At 37.1% G+C, this 17,332-nt stretch overlaps 1 protein-coding gene across 1 annotated transcript in view; it reads right to left on the bottom strand.

Annotated features, from left to right (window-relative positions):
* Positions 1 to 16,196, bottom strand: part of LOC103508662 (paired box protein Pax-6-like) — a 94,524-nt gene extending 78,328 nt beyond the window's left edge. Inside the window, exons 1-5 of the mRNA XM_026823202.1 lie at positions 16,156 to 16,196; positions 14,156 to 14,206; positions 13,903 to 14,054; positions 8,695 to 8,883; positions 8,479 to 8,662 (exon numbers count right to left, since the gene is read on the bottom strand). Coding sequence (XP_026679003.1) covers positions 8,479 to 8,662; positions 8,695 to 8,883; positions 13,903 to 14,054; positions 14,156 to 14,206; positions 16,156 to 16,196 — 617 coding nt within the window. The remainder of the gene's footprint in view (positions 1 to 8,478; positions 8,663 to 8,694; positions 8,884 to 13,902; positions 14,055 to 14,155; positions 14,207 to 16,155) is intronic.
* Between the last annotated feature and the right edge of the window lie 1,136 nt (positions 16,197 to 17,332).

Here is a 17,332-nt window from a genome sequence, read left to right as displayed (position 1 = left end):
GAACTTTAGAAGGGTGACGAATATGGATTCAGATAGATATTTTTTCCTAAGTTATCCACCTATGTGGCTGAGTGGTCAAGAGCACTGACTCTCAACCTGGAGGTGCTGGGTTCGAATCCCGGCCAAACCGAAAAATTTCTGAATGAACTTTTCCCCGTTCATGGATAGGCATGGATGTAAAAGAATCTGCCTTGAAGTAATGCGAAAGCGGTTTAAAGGTACAATCTTGAAAAAAAAAGTAGGTAAAAGTCAGTTTACTATCATCTTCGCCTACAATATCTTCTGGCTTTATAAAATTACCCTCTGCTTAGGATTAGGACACTAAATCAAGTCTGTCCTTCGAGTCCCTGGACCTTGTTTGTCATTAAATCTAAGGACAATAATAATTGTCCTCAGTTCAGGCAACCTCCGTAGGCCTTGTAGTCGGGTGGGTATTACACTAGGCTTGTGCGCGGAGGTCCCGAGTTTGCTTCCCAGTGGTGGTTGAATTTTTTGGCCCTGTGATTGTACTTCGGGGCGCACTCAGCCTTGTGAGGACAGTTGAGTAGGTACTTTAATAGGATAGCAACCAATGGCGGGAATACCAAGTATAAATTCTGTAAAAAGATCAATGACAAATGGGAAATAACAGTTAAGGAGTCACTGGTGCTGGTTTCCCTGGTGTTCCCACTAAAATTTTGCTTCACCACATACGAGTAGGACTAATAGGTACTTACATGATTTTATTTTCTTTTTATTTGGTTGTCCTTAGTTCAAAGCCTGATAGATAGCAGAAATGATCTTTTTTAAATGCAAGAAACTTTGATTAAAACTAATGTTGGCATGTTTGATACTTTTATCATTACAAATTACAAAACCTAACGTTATTAGTGGAGATGCCAAAACTCCATTTCCTTTTTCAGGTGAAGGTAGGTAATATTTACTTCAATTGACTTGACGTTTACTCGTACCTATATTTATCCATAAACCCCAAAATAAAGATTAGTGGAGATGCCAGAACTTCCTTTATTCTTCCACACGTGTACTCCTATACTTTTGTTAGTGGAGATGCCAAAATTATATTATAAGGAAGTGAAATAATTTATTGTTATTATTATTATGATAATATTTTATGACAGACCTTTTTAGGTACTCCGGTGCCATCATCATCATCATCAGCTGCTGTGAAAATGGCCAACGAGTAAAAGGTGTGTGTCTAATTCACGATTCTACTACCTAACATTTGTTTTAATTACCTACTTAATTATATAATATCTATATTCCTTATTTATGATCTCATCTAAATCACTTTAATGGACATGTCTTTGGTAACCTCCTCTGGTTTATCTCCTTTTTGGTTGGTTATCCCCTCTTCAACCTATTATTACTTATGTACAAATAAAAAATCTTGTTATAAATATGTTAATCTTGCGGGCAAAGTTGTCAGACGGGCGGCTTCTTTCATTTGAACACTCCAAATCAACAAACCGCGACTTTGCCGGACAACTTGCCCTGAGCCGCCTTTGTGTCATACGATTGTCATTCCGGCTCAGACCGTGTCTAACGAAAAATTCCCTCGCCTTCACTTCTCAACATTTCCCTCTACACGCCTTCTTTATTTGAACGTCCCTCTCGAACTTTTCTCTGTGACGTAAACGAGGGATAAAACGAGGTGAAGGGTCGTAAGGAGAGGGAAATAGGGGAGAACCAGAGGGAAAAAGGGAAAGAAGAGGGGGCGACAGGGTTCAAAGTTATTTACAAGTTCACGAACAATGTTTACGAAGGTACTTCGGATTTTGCGCTCTTATAAGTTTTTCAAAAATGCGTGCCTAGTGACTTCGTTTCTTTATGTAAAGTTTGACGAAAGGAGGAAGCTACCAAAGGCATAGATATCTTCTGTACTTTGTAAACTCCGTCATGAATGCCTTTTCATTTTCAAATGTACGTCTTTCTGTTTGAGTGTTAGTGAGTAGACGAAGAATAGACTAGATGGAGTTAAAGTATCTAATAGTTATCTAAGTTAGACAACATTGAGTTTTGACTTTCTTTCTGCTGTTACAGAATTAGGTTTTTAATTAGGGAAGTTTACACAGGTTTCAGGAATACAGTTCCATGGTCCCCAGCTTCCCCGTGTTCCTCCTTGAGAACAATACCTTGTTTATCCTAATCATATCTGTATTACAAAATTAATGGTCTTAAGAAACATCCAAGTAAGTTTATACACCGGAATCACCTGATAACGGTCTCTTTTCTAACCAAAATTCATTTTCCGACTAAAATGGATACCTAAAAAAAGTAGGTAACTCGAAATAAATTTATGTAGGTCGTGATAAAATGGACTTGACGTATTATAGAGTCAAAACGAACACATAAGTTCCACTTGGCTAGCGCGAGAGCTGTGGAAGTTGAAATTGTGTGGAAATGTGATGTGTTCGACATGAGACGGCAAATAAAGCTTTCCACTTTCCACTGCATTGAGCTTCACTTCACTTGGGAGGTAGGAGAAGAAAAGGAGGAGGAGGAGAAGAAAGGGCAAGGAGGACAAGGAAAGAACGACTAGGAAATGAAGAGAAAGGTATGACGGATAACAGAGAAGGAGAGAAGAAAATATAGGAGGAGAAAAAGGAGGATGAGGAAAAAAGAAACGCAAAATCCGAAGTACCTTCGTAAACATTGTTCGTGAACTTGTAAATAACTTTGAACCCTGTCGCCCCCTCTTCTTTCCCTTTTTCCCTCTGGTTCTCCCCTATTTCCCTCTCCTTACGACCCTTCACCTCGTTTTATCCCTCGTTTACGTCACAGAGAAAAGTTCGAGAGGGACGTTCAAATAAAGAAGGCGTGTAGAGGGAAATGTTGAGAAGTGAAGGCGAGGGAATTTTTCGTTAGACACGGTGATTCAGAAGGGAATTTTATATCATCAGTGGTGAAGATTGAGGTAAAAGTAGCAAATGTCGAGAGTTGCCCAATCGTCTCTTAGCCGTGGATCAGGTGCCAAAGGTGACTACAGCATACAGCGTAGTGTATTAGCGGGGTTAACGTCCATGACTCTCAATTTGAAAATTGGGTGTTCGAGTCGAAGTCGGTCCTAATTTTTTACTTTCTCTTTAATTTGCTGATCTGTCATCTACTAGAACTGTGGTGATTTTGTACTACCTAGGTAGGTAAAATGTTCAAGCTATTTTTCACCTAGCAATAGAGTCGGCTAAAAAATATGAAATTAAGGGAATAAATCAGTAGAAACTAGAAAATCAATGCAAACAAAGCTTTAACGCATTGAATCGGAGCATTGTGATTCCATATTTTTCTTTCCAACGTTTTTCGTCTTCATCATTATTTCCATCTCTAAAAGCTTGCAGACTAGGAGGAACGAGGAAACTTTAGCAGGGAATAAGAGAGGGTAGATATTAGAAGCTCTTCATAATACGTCAAGTCCATTTTATCACGACCTACATAAATTTATTTCGAGTTACCTACTTTTTTTAGGTATCCATTTTAGTCGGAAAATTAATTTTGGTTATAAAAGAGACCGTTATCAGGTGATTTTGTAAGACCATTAATTTTGTAACACAGATATGATTAGGATAAACAAGGTATTGTTCTCAAGGAGGAACACGGGGAAGCTGGGGACCATGGAACTTTATTCCTGAAACCTGTGTAAACTTCCCTGATTAAAAACTTAATTCTGTAACAGCAGAAAGAAAGTCAAAACTTAATGTTGTCTAACTTAGATAACTATTAGATACTTTAACTCCATCTAGTCCATTCTTCGTCTACTCACACTAACACTCAAACAGAAAGACGTACATTTGAAAATGAAAAGGCATTCATGACGGAGTTTACAAAGTACAGAAGATATCTATGCCTTTAGTAGCTTCCTCCTTTCGTCAAACTTTACATAAAGAAACGAAGTCACTAGGCACGCATTTTTGAAAAACTTATAAGAGCGCAAAATCCGAAGTACCTTCGTAAACATTGTTCGTGAACTTGTAAATAACTTTGAACCCTGTCGCCCCCTCTTCTTTCCCTTTTTCCCTCTGGTTCTCCCCTATTTCCCTCTCCTTACGACCCTTCACCTCGTTTTATCCCTCGTTTACGTCACAGAGAAAAGTTCGAGAGGGACGTTCAAATAAAGAAGGCGTGTAGAGGGAAATGTTGAGAAGTGAAGGCGAGGGAATTTTTCGTTAGACACGGTGATTCAGAAGGGAATTTTATATCGTCAGTGGTGAAGATTGAGGTAAAAGTAGCAAATGTCGAGAGTTGCCCAATCGTCTCTTAGCCGTGGATCAGGTGCCAAAGGTGACTACAGCGTAGTGTATTAGCGGGGTTAAAGTCCATGACTCTCAATTTGAAAATTGGGTGTTCGAGTCGAAGTCGGTCCTAATTTTTTACTTTCTCTTTAATTTGCTGATCTGTCATCTACTAGAACTGTGGTGATTTTGTACTAGGTAGGTAAAATGTTCGAGCTATTTTTCACCTAGCAATAGAGTCGGCTAAAAAATATGAAATTAAGGGAATAAATCAGTAGAAACTAGAAAATCAATGCAAACAAAGCTTTAACGCATTGAATCGGAGCATTGTGATTCCATATTTTTCTTTCCAACGTTTTTCGTCTTCACCATTATTTCCATCTCTAAAAGCTTGCAGACTAGGAGGAACGAGGAAACTTTAGCAGGGAATAAGAGAGGGGATTTAAAGCTCTTTTTAGCTTTAATATTATTTGGAAAGTAAAATCCAATATTTCGTGCTTGGATGGGAAAAAGGAGGCGCAAAGATGGAAGATTAAAATCCTCAGGAACGACGCGGCGAAAAAAGGAGGAGAAGAAAGAGAAGAGGGAGGATTAAGAGGATGAGGAGGAGAAGGAGGAGGAAGAGGAGGAATGAAGACGAGAATTCCATCCTCTCTTCCAACTATCCCCCAGTTGAACGAGAGTAGAAACAGAAGTGGAAGAACGGGAAGGAGCAAGGAAAAGTGGAAAAGATTGTGAAAGATAAGGGAAGAGGAGAAAGAGATAATATAGATAGAGATTGAGGGGTGAATTTATTCTGAAGGCAAGAAAGCGAGGGAAAAAGAGGGAGGTAAAACTGTTTTACCGAGTGAAATACAAATTGTAAGAAAACAGGGGATGAGGTGGGAGAGATAAGGAGATAAAAGGGAGAGAGGGAAATTGATGGGGAGGGAGAAAAAGAGAGCGGGAGGGAAAGAAAGGGCATTTCTGATGACTGACTGGAAAAAGACGAAGTGACTGATGAAGGGGAAAGAGATAGAACATCAGGGTCAGGAGAGTAAGAGAGAGAAAAGAGAGAGGAACCGAGCATTTTCCATTTTCAAACCACTTTTGAAAAATTATTCCCTTTCCTTCCCTTCCTTTCGAGCTCCCAAACATACACGGAGTGAAAATATATTTCAAAATGGCGTCTTTATTTTTGTCGAGACTTTTTTTGAGTAGGTAGCTGGGTAGGTACGCTTTTCATTGTTATTTAAATCGGCATCGTCCCAGATTGCATGTAATATTGTTGTTGAATATAATTTAGTACTTGACATGGTATCCCGTTTCCAAATTTTAGAATAGAATAGAATATATCCTGTTTATACTGCCGAAATGAGACTGAAAAGTCCCTTTACTCCCCCAGTAGGGTGGTCCTTATTTTTCAAAAGTTCTAAATTAAAGACGAGTACCGCAGTCTAAACAAGGTTTTTTGTATTTGGTACAGAATAAATTCACAAATTATAAATAAAAACCTGGCTTAAATTTAAAAAAAGGGGGATAAGGAGAAAGCGCACCGAACAACAAATGAATTCGAAATAATTTAGACACACCACGACGAATTTTTGGCAAATTGTAATTTATTTTCGGCGCTTTAATATACGTACGGAAAGTACAAGTGCGCTGTGTGGTTTATTTTGAGACGCGAAAATATATAATTGCAATGAATTCGACAGTGTGAAATGGGTCCAGAGGGCAAAAGGTGGAATAAATTGCTATCGGAGGGAGACTAGCTGTTATGAAAAATGCTTTCGATTCTCATTTCTTTCCGTCAACTTCAGCCCCCAATTTTCCTCGTGTCTTTCCACTTTTCACCCCATGAAATTTTTACCCCAAGGTTTTGACTCTTTTCATCCTTGAAGTTCGGAGAACGTCAGCGTGTCAGAATGCTCACTTCTCACTGGTGAAATGCTCGTGAGGAATTTTAAGTTGAAACTTCAGGGGCAATTTGGAGGGTTGTCTTTGATGGAACTCGGGGGTGGTGGAGAGAGTTTTTGATGCTGAAGGTGATGGAAATATTGAATCCTTGAAGTTCGGAGAACGTCAGCGTGTCAGAATGCTCACTTCTCACTGGTGAAATGCTCGTGAGGAATTTTAAGTTGAAACTTCAGGCCTTCAGGGGCAATTTGGAGGGTTGTCTTTGATGGAACTCAGGGGTGGTGGAGAGAGTTTTTGATGCTGAAAGTGATGGAAATATTGAATTGTATATCACATAAGTAGAGCTGTATTTTATTATCGACCTCTGTGGGGTACTTTCGCCAATTTTCAACTTCAATATACCCTGGCTGCAAAAGCATATTCCATGGTAAACAAATATATTAAAACATCTCCCTGAGAGACAGACTCTTTTAATTCTTGGAATTTTTCAGCAAAAAATAGCAAATTTTCAATCAGAGGCCGGCTCTCTTTGAAATAACCACCGACTTAACATGATTCTCATACCTCACCATTTTCTGAATGTTTTCTTATATAATTATTTATCATACCTTAACTCGTATACCTACATAATTTTCCACTATCTATCTACTAAACTTTACTAGTTCTTTGTTCAAAGTTTCTTTTTCAGGGTCAAAACTTTAGCTTCATTTCTCAAAAGAATGGGGAGGAGGGAAGTGATTACTAAGCTTTCTTTATCATTTCAAATCTAATTTATTCTCTGTTATCAAGAAATTTCCCTAACTTTTTGAGGATTACTTGAGTAAGGAAATATTGAATTGTATATCACATAAGTAGAGCTGTATTTTATTATCGACCTCTGTGGGGTACTTTCGCCAATTTTCAACTTCAATACCCTGGCTGCAAAAGCATATTCCATGGTATTTACCCACACAAATAAATAATATATTAAAACATCTCCCTGAGAGACAGACTCTTTTAATTCTTGGAATTTTTCAGCAAAAAATGGCAAAATTTCAATCAGAGGCCGGCTCTCTTTGAAATAACCACCGACTTAACATGATTCTCATACCTCACCATTTTCTGAATGTTTTCTTATATAATTATTTATCATACCTTTACTCGTATACCTACATAATTTTCCACTATCTATCTACTAAACTTTACTAGGTCTTTGTTCAAAGTTTCTTTTTCAGGGTCAAAACTTTAGCTTCATTTCTCAGAAGAATGGGGAGGAGGGAAGTGATTACTGAGCTTTCTTTATCATTTCAAATATTTTTTTTTTTTGTAGAAAGAACAAGCAATTCTTTTCAATATAGCTACCTAAATAACTTGTACAGAGGTAGGTAAATAACTTACGAGCAAGAAGATATAACCTTGGCGACTACATAATTATGCACAACTACATAGATTTCCAAATATTTAAATACCTACATACTGAATTTCCTAAGCACCAACTGACTTTTCCCAAGTATGTACCCATATGTCTGTATGCTGACTAATTTTCAGGGTTTTGAATTTAACATAAGGCTTGGAAAGCAAAAACCCTTGAGTGTTGCAATGATGGGACTGAATAGAAGTAAATAAGGTAATTTGGTCTCTTGCCTTGTGAATTTGAATACCTGGATAATTATGCAGGTATATTCAAATTCAAGTATGAGCAGGTACTTACAAATAATTTCTTTGAAAGGTAAAAAAACATATACGGTACCTAGATTATATAAAAAGGGAAGAGTAGCATGACTCTGTGGTAACATGAACTAAATACACGATGTTGTATACATATTAGATAGATAGTATAGATAGGTACCCTTAAAAAAGTCGAACTTAAGTGAAAACTTCAGAAATGTTGACATTGGAGGTACTTTTGGGCCTATTGTTATCCAACAGATTGGTTTGGTCTTTTTCCTGTCTGTTCTAAAAAAAAAAATAATAATAATAAATAAAAAAAAAAAATGAGAGTCATTTCTGTTCTACAGAATTCTAGACAATTAGCCTTTCAACAAAATTATATTTCACACTACGATTGTGAAGGGTCGGGATCACACTTTGAGACAGTCAATAAGGTGTGTCCAGTGTCCATACAGTCATAGTCGACGCCCGTCGATCGATGGGAATTTATTGTGAATCCATGTGGATCGACATCGATCGATGGTCAATCGACTATATTTGGAAACATCACCTTTAAAGTTAATGCGCCAATCAAAATGCTCAATTTTTGATCAAATGATTATCTCAAAGTGTAATCTTGAGCCCTGAGCCTGAACATGCAATAAGAATACTTTTGATCCTGGGCATAAACTTACAATAAGAAAAATAAGAAGGAATTTCAACTCACCTGCCGAGAATTTTCGACACACATCCGTTGGAGACCTGCAGGATGCGCGAGATATCACAGGGTCGCGCGCCAGAGTGCGCCAGTTCCACGATCTTCTGTCGCGTTGAGTCCGGTAGGGGGCGCCCGTTGACGTAAACGCCGCCCAGCTGGTTGATCCCCGAGTGGCCGGCCGCCGAACAGCCGAACAGGTGCGCGAGATATCACAGGGTCGCGCGCCAGAGTGCGCCAGTTCCACGATCTTCTGTCGCGTTGAGTCCGGTAGGGGGCGCCCGTTGACATAAACGCCGCCCAGCTGGTTGATCCCCGAGTGGCCGGCCGCCGAACAGCCGAACAGAGCGCCGGATTGCGCCATCGCGCTCGCCTCTTCTGCGACATAGCATTGATAGCGAATGTCAATGTCAATACCTAGCGAGGGGGAGGGGCAGGGGGCAGTCGAAAGTGTGATTAGATAGAAAATCTATACATTTATAGGTATTTTGTTCTTCGAATGGGTTTGAGATTTGAGAATTTATTTATTTATTAAGTTATTGAAAGTTTTACCAAGTGTTATCTTGGTCTTATTATAAGATTTGAGAAGTTGGTTTATTTACCCCTTCACGAGCTCAGTCAGGTCTTATTGTGAACAAATTACATCTAAAACCTAGTGATTCTATGTAGATAGGAACGTAAATATTGGGTCGTAGCTTTGGAATAGCATGTCACTGAAGATTTACCTGAAACATCTGGATTCTGGATCACGGTATTGCTAATTCACTAAAGCTACTACTAAAGAAAGCTACTTTTCAATAACTATATGTATAGCTGTAGAGTAAACTATCAGGCCCTCTCTCCTAACTAAAAACCGCCGTGTAAAATCTCCATTCTACCAGAGCATGAAAGATGAAACTCGATCTATTTCATCAGAAAATCAAACTCTACAACATCAACAAAAGATATCATTTCTGCGGTTTAACAAGGGGGAGAAAAATAAGGGGCCATGCCTTTTCCACAAGTTTGGCCATGCCTCGGGATGAACTAGCGGGATTCCGGAGCGAAGCGACGGAATTCAGCTAGTTGTTTATAATTACATGTACACAAAATACACAGAAATTATACAAGCAAGGGGCGAAATTATTGCCTAAGGCAATCTCTACCATTCAACCCTAATTTGGTCGGGCATATTAGTTTTAATTAGTCCTTCTTAATTTGACCAATAAATTGCCCTAGGTCTAGGTCACTTAGGTGTGTAACTTCAAAAAACCAACAAAAGGTACTGGATGATGAAATTACAGAAGCTTAGGTACATTACTTTCGAATGAACCCCTATAGGTACCTAATGCCTACCACCAACCTCACATAAAATAGGTAATTAATCTTTTTCTCATCTCAAGATTAAAATACTCATGTATCTAACTACATGTTTTGTATTTCAAGATCTACAGATTTTTTTATATCCAAAATATTGAATCTTATAATAATCTCGAGTCCTCTGTCTTATTCAAAACCCGGGTTGTTCTCTGTCCTTCTGAAATAATACATACATACAGGGTGTTTAGATTTTCCCCACAATCCAACCTGTAAACACGGACTAAATGGAATCTTAGATAGGTCATTAGTTCAAATCAACCAAGCAAATTTCTTAATTCAAGAGTTAAACTAGATGATTGTGGTGCTGATCAATCTGATCATTTATAAATACATATTTGGGAAATAGATGATGATTTTTTTTTTTTTTTTATATATAAGTTCAAAAGAAAAATAACACCGGAAGATCAATCTTTAGTTCTTGGTAAGACAAAACTCGATTAAGGAGTTCCCTTGAGTTAGTAGACTATTTCAAGTAATTACCTATGTAGGTATGTATTTATAGCTACATTATGTAGTTTGCAAAAAATTTTCACAAAAAATACAAATAGGTAGGTACTATAGATTATTATATTTAAAATTAGTAGAGATGACAAAACTTCCACATTCTTAATGTTCCAAGTCTTTGTTACAGTCGAAGAGAATCCAGGGGACCACCCTTTTTTTCTCTTATATCCAGGTTTCCACTAAATCTAGTTTCTTGTAAAGACAGGAATTGCAGTTCATAATGTTGACTTTTACACAAATTCTCTTATGTAGAGGTACGATTTAAGCAAGTTTTCTTATATAGAGGTCCAAGGTACAAGAATTCTCTTATATAGAGGTAAATCGTTACCTTGGGCCAGAAAAAAAATCTCTTATATCGATGTTTTTCTTATATCCAGGTTTCTCTTATATCCAGGTTTTTAACTCAAAAATGAAGGGCCCAGAAAACTTTCTCTTATATCCAGTTCTCTTTTATCCAGGTTCGACTGTATTAGTGGAGATGTCAAAACTTCAACACTCCTAGTATTTCATTAGGATTAGTGGAGATGCCAAATTTCCCACACTCCTAATGTTTCAGTAGTTCTTCAATTTTATTCCAGCAGGACCTTAGATTAGTGGAGATGCCAAAATGTATGCTACTCCTAATCTATGCTTCAGTACTTTCTCAATATTATTGGATAATATGTTATAACTTGATTGCTTCTAATCTTCCAGTAATTCTATACTATTAGTGGAGATGCCAAAAACTCCACATTCCTCATGTTCTGGTAGTTTTTTGATATAAGTGGAGATGACAAATCTTCCATACGCTCAACATTTTAGTAGATCTATACCATATAAGTGGAGAGGTCAAAACTTCCATATTCTGAATATTTCAGTTTCTTTGTTTTTAGTGAATATGCCAAAATTTCCACACTCCTAATCTATGCTTTAGTAGCACATAGTTCTTTTATGTTAATATTAGTGGAAATTTCATAACCTCCTAACTCCTAATCCTAATTTTCTAATGGTTCTTTGATATTAGTGGAGATGTCAAAACTTCCACATTCTAAACCCGTTTTATTTTTGGTGCTTTTATAACAACTATCATTGTTTTACTTATATTAGCTTATTACTGATGAAAAGAATTGGCATAGGTAATACTTACTGTTTTCTACAAATTATGATGCTGTTGAGATGAAAAGTTTAATCAAATTTTTCTTTTCCAGTCCTCAGATTCGGATTTTTGCACTTTTTTTCGCTTCGTTATCTCACTAAAATTTGATTGAACATTGAAAATATTTCAAATCAATTTGATAAAGGCCTTTGATTAAAATATTGTTTGTTATTTAAATACAAAATAAAGCTGTAAAAAATTGCTGATGAAAAATAACTTATTAAAAAATAAAATGAAATTATCTAAAAACTCAGTTGGTATTTGATTATTTATGTAAGTATACGTATCATTATCAGATAAAATTTGAAAAAGTAGGTACTACCTACATTTAGTGCCATGTAATTATCTTAGGTAAATTTTGTTGGTACCCATTTATTATAAAACGCAAGTGGATAGTGGAAAATAAAACGCAAGTGGATAGTGGATACCTAGGTTTAGGTTATTTTTGAAATTGATTTAAAAAGTGGTTTAGTTTATTATTCATATTTACCATTTCCACGTTATCTGACTTTATCAACAATAATTGAGTTTTGCTTTATTGATTAATTATTATTTATTTATTTTTCATTTATTATTATGCATCTATTTTGATTTCAATCACTTTTTTAATCTGCCAAAACTGTTATTTGTAAAAATAGCTTTTAAAAATTTACAAAATAATTTTCTTTATTAATTCATTCCTGCGATTCACTGAACTATAATAAACCAAATCGTGATTTTTTTTAAAACGGAAAAAAATGTCGAAATAAATTACGATTTTTCCGATTCCCGGGCGTTAAAAGATAAATCATCGAGATGCACTTACACCACCGTAGAACGTATAAAACAGATCTATAGAATATTTCAAAGTTACTTTTTTTGTTCAGGGGGGTGGTGTTGGGAAAAAAGCTCGCTTATACCTCTCTAACTGTAAAAGAATAGGGGTTTTGAGACTACAAGCAATGCCAGTAGAATGGGCGGTGCTTATACTATTTCAATAGAGGGGAGGTTTTGTTAAGGAAAAAATACATATCGCTATAAATACATATTTACTTCTGGTTTTTTATATGTGTTCTTTTATAAGTACACAATATATTGTTAAAAAGTTATGAAATATTAGTACCTAATAATTTTTACATATCATTTCTACATTAATTTGTCTCGTTATTGTGTCTCTTTCTACCTGGGCACCTAATAATAGATACCTACCTAACTGTGAACGTTTATACTAAGTATTCATGTACTGTACTTATTCCATAAATTGAAATAAAATAAAATAAAGTGTGGATAGAGGAAACCGTAATGGCTGGGGTTTATTATCCCAAAAGCAAAGAGAGAAGAAAGACAGAATAGGAGAAAGCCAGCTGTTCCAAGAAAGAACCTTATCTGTTTAGGATAAAATCTACCCTGGTTCAGAATTAACAATAATATGCCATTATGTTCAGGCCTCGCTATTGAAATAGATATCATAACACAACCAGTGTCGGACGTGGTAGAAAATATGGGATGCTAATCTCTAGCTGGATTATGCTTACCAAGGATAATCTGGATACTTTCAGTCTGATTGATTCCCACTGGATACTTTCAGTCTAACGTCCACCTTTTTGACACTGCAATCGTTGGATATTTCAATGTCAGAACGGCCGCGTCCACTGGACGGGCGACTTTGAATGGTGGCTATTTTTTGAGGTGCATCACTCAGCCTCGTGAGGACAACAGAGAGCTAGCTTATTTATACATATTCTACATAGTTAAAACGGAAAGGTAGTAGGTATAATCTTGATGGAATTTCGGCAATCTTGATTGAAAGGCTTACATTAAAAATTAAAATAAAAGTCCATGTCCCTTCAACCCTGCACTGAGATTGGATTAAGCATGGACTACTTATCTCGTATATTTATACTATTCTGTTTTTCAATATTTCATAAGATCTAGGCTTCTTATATCATCCGACCTGTTTACAACCGACCCGAACAGAGTAATTATAGGATGCCCGAGAGAAGGGAGAAGGGTCCAGTATTGCCAAGACAGAGAGAAGGATTTGGCCCCACACTAAGCTTAAACTCCAAACATTTGAGTGTTAGCCAGCCTAGTTAGCTTAGTTGGTAGTGCGTCTGCCTTGTAAGCGCTAGGCCGCGGGTTCGATTCCCGCCCGGGGCGGATTTTATCCTGATGGGATAATGTTCGTCTCGGAACGGCTGGCTTTCTCCTATCCTGTCCTCCTGCTCCCTTCGATTTCGGGACGATAAGACCCAAGCAGTTACCAGTTCCCTCTATCAAATCTCTTCAATTTTTTTTTCTTTTTTTATTTCTATACCCGTAGTTATTTTCTTTTATTATTTTACCCATTTTATGTTACACATTGCACATGTAAAATGAAGAGGAAACTTGTGTTGCGATTATATTATAATTTTATAATAAATAAATCAAGGATTTGTTATTAAAGACATGTTACTCACCTTTATGCGGCATTTTCCAGAAGTCAGAGGCGGGGGGTGCGAGGGGGGAGACCCCCACCGTGGCGCCCAGCAGCGTCTTGGTAGCGGGGTGACTCTCCCACTCCAGCACTGAGTGACCGCTGCCCACCCCCAGCTTGCCGTCTCCGGGAACTCTGCGGACAAAACGGTCAATATAAGTAAGCAGACAAAAAGAAACGGCCAATAAGCAGACCAGAAATTGAATGGGTAAAAGGCAGAGTGGTGACTCTCCCACTCCAGCACTGAGTGACCGCTGCCCACCCCCAGCTTGCCGTCTCCGGGAACTCTGCGGACAAAACGGTCAATATATAAGTAAGCAGACAAAAAGAAACGGCCAATAAGCAGACCAGAAATATTAGACCTTTAGATTAGATCTGAAATAATTACCTAATTAAGTGTGGGTTTCACTAACCTTCTTTTTAACTCCCAACAGCCTTTTAGCTTAACAAATCAAATGGAACTGAACATGCTGTTAGCTTAACAGGCCTTCTATGAGCTGAAAAAATATTGAGGCAGAGTGGACTAAGTCCAAAAATCGACTTTCTGAGTTATCTATATCGTTGGAAAGAGCGCGAAAAGATCTACTTTTTATATTGGTCATAAACTTCACTTTAGTGTTGTATTGAAATGAGAGCAAAAACAAAATAGCTATCTCAATTAGACCTTGCCATTCAATTAGACCTTGAGATTAGATCTGAAAAAATTACCTAATTAAGGGTGGGTTTCACTAACCTTTTTAACTCCCAACAGCCTTAACAGGCCTTCTAAGAGCTGAAAAAATATTGGTCAAATCCACCGTAACTAACAATAGGTTTCAGTAAATTTACACTTAGGTACGTACCTACATACGTTACGACCTGTAGGTGCATTAGAAATTTAATAAATTTTAAAACAAAGCGGGCAAAGTACGAGTAAAGTATAGGTAATTGAAAAAAAAAATTCAGGTAGGTATTATTTCAGTTTTCAGTATTAGGAATAAACATCAAAGTATTTTTCTTCTTTTTATATCTATCATAATTATTATTTTAAAAATCGTTAATTTATCGAAGACAAAGTTTTGCCAGACGGTTCATCTACCTTCATACCCATGCACTTATTCTATTCCTCACTTCATTCCACCTTGTCCTTCTTCACTCTCATTTACTTTCCATTCCTTTGCCATTCTCTTTCATTACTACTCTCTTCTGCTTTGTTTGCTATATTTATCATCAGTGTATCTCCAGTCGGTACTCTAGTTTCTATAGACAGCTTACTTGATTAACTCTAAATGATTATCCAAAACTCCAGATTAAAATTTAGTTGGAGTTTTGGCGTCTCCACTAATACTTACAGTCGACATTGAACTATGAATAGGTAGTAGTGGAGATGCCAAAACCCCAATTTGCTTCAAAATTATAAGAACCAAAGTAAACATAATGTACGCACATGACTATTTATTGGGATATGTTTAAACTGATGTGAGCAAATATCTAAAGTTTTATCTTACACAAATCAGAACTTACATTCCTCAGGGCTGTTAAAGCCAGGACAGAGATGGAAAGCACAAACCCTTTCATCCTTGGGCTGGAGAAATGAAATGGACAGCTTGTAATTAGTGTCCAAATTAAAATGGCTAATCAAGTCAAAGTGTGCCCATACTTTCACTCCACAAGTGCCCAGTAGGTACTCGGTGCTTTTTTTTTTTTACTGTCTAGTTTCAATCTGTTTGTGTGTTCAACATTGCCATCTTATCTATACCTACTTCTACTTCATTTCACTATGTCCAGTGCTCCTTCAACTAATAGGGGCAGGTCAACCCATCATCCATCATTAAAGAGCAAAGACCTACCTATTTGGTGAGATTAAACATCCATCAAATAAAAGAACAAAACTTGGGTACCTATGTACTGAAAGGTTGCTGTTATCAGACTCATGCATCAGTTAATTGTACTGAGCTATTAACTTATTGAAGCTAAAATTGTATTTCTCATGGACTTGACTCTACTTCAGACTGGTGAAAATTAGTGCTAGACTGTGGGTTCTGTTTTAGGTGAAATTTTGGATCTAAACCTTACCTTTTCAGAGGGGGAAAAATGCGGCCTTTCAAAATGTGTCATTACAAATTTCTTCCTGGCATAATTACGTAGAGCTCTCATATGTACAGAGTAGGGTCAATATCTCGTGTTCTAGTAAGTAGTGGGTTATTAATGAACTCTGTAATTACAGAGTATTATCAATATTTTATAGGTTGATTACCGGTGTACAAAGGGATGTCCGCCATCAGTTTTGTTATTCATCGTGACGGGGAACTAATGTTAGTTTGGATAGTTGTGCTTGTCTTTTGTACAGGGTGCCGGATGCCTTTGTAAAGGCCATAGAAGTAGCAATAGTAGGATACGATATGGGAGAACCTACGTCAAGTTTCGACGGAATATTAAGGTGACGCGTCTACACCATATGACGGAAAATCTGACGAGACGATACGACATCGAAAAAAAGGCGAAGAAGAATTACTGATTAGGTATTAGGTGATTAGCTGATTAGCCTTTGCTAAAAAACGGCCTTCACATTAAGGAATAAAAGGAATAGTTATCCGACCAATTTTTTCTAGTTTTCTACACATCCTACAAGGAAGAAATTTCATCACACCCTGTTTGTCTACGTGTGGAATCGAGCTCTTTACCAAGTAGCATATAATTATGAGAAATAAGCTAGGGTAGGGTTATGTAATTGTACAAAATAATAGAGGCAGGCTTGCATGATGCATGACACTTATCTACGAATGGCCACTTGTCCAGTATAGCGTATTAAATTCAAGTATTAAATATCTGGTGACTGGTGAGTGTGGATCGACTGAGTACGTAATTTGCTGTCCTTCTGATTAGGTATTAGGTGATTAGCTGATTAGCCTTTGCTAAAAAACGGCCTTCACATTAAGGAATAAAAGGAATAGTTATCCGACCAAATTTTTCTAGTTTTCTACACATCCTACAAGGAAGAAATTTCATCACACCCTGTGTGACCCTGTTTGTCTACGTGTGGAACCGAGCTATTTCCCAAGTAGCATATAATTATGAGAAATAAACTTGGGTAGGGTTATGTAATTGCACAAAATAATAGAGGCAGGCTTGCATGATGCATGACACTTGTCTACTGTGGCCACTTGTCCAGTATAGCGTAAAATTCAAGTATTAAATATCTGGTGACTGTTTAGTGTGGATCGACTGAGTAAGTAATTTGCTGTCCTTTTTATTTGTGACCATTTAAATTTTATTCTCAAAAATAAAGTACGTTCCAGTGTTTTTTTTTTTTGCTTCAGTTGTCATTAGAAAGGTATTTAGTAGGTACTTACACCTACTTACACTTCCCTACTCATGTAAGAAAATAGATAGTTTGTTGCCAAATTCAAGTACATACCTACTCTTTGCATAGG

This window comes from Diaphorina citri, unplaced genomic scaffold (genome assembly GCF_000475195.1).
Source record: "Diaphorina citri unplaced genomic scaffold, Diaci psyllid genome assembly version 1.1 scaffold421, whole genome shotgun sequence".
Classification (NCBI taxonomy): Eukaryota; Metazoa; Arthropoda; class Insecta; order Hemiptera; family Psyllidae; genus Diaphorina; species Diaphorina citri.
Note: the sequence above shows the minus strand (reverse complement) of the source record. Positions and strands in the feature narration are given on the sequence as shown.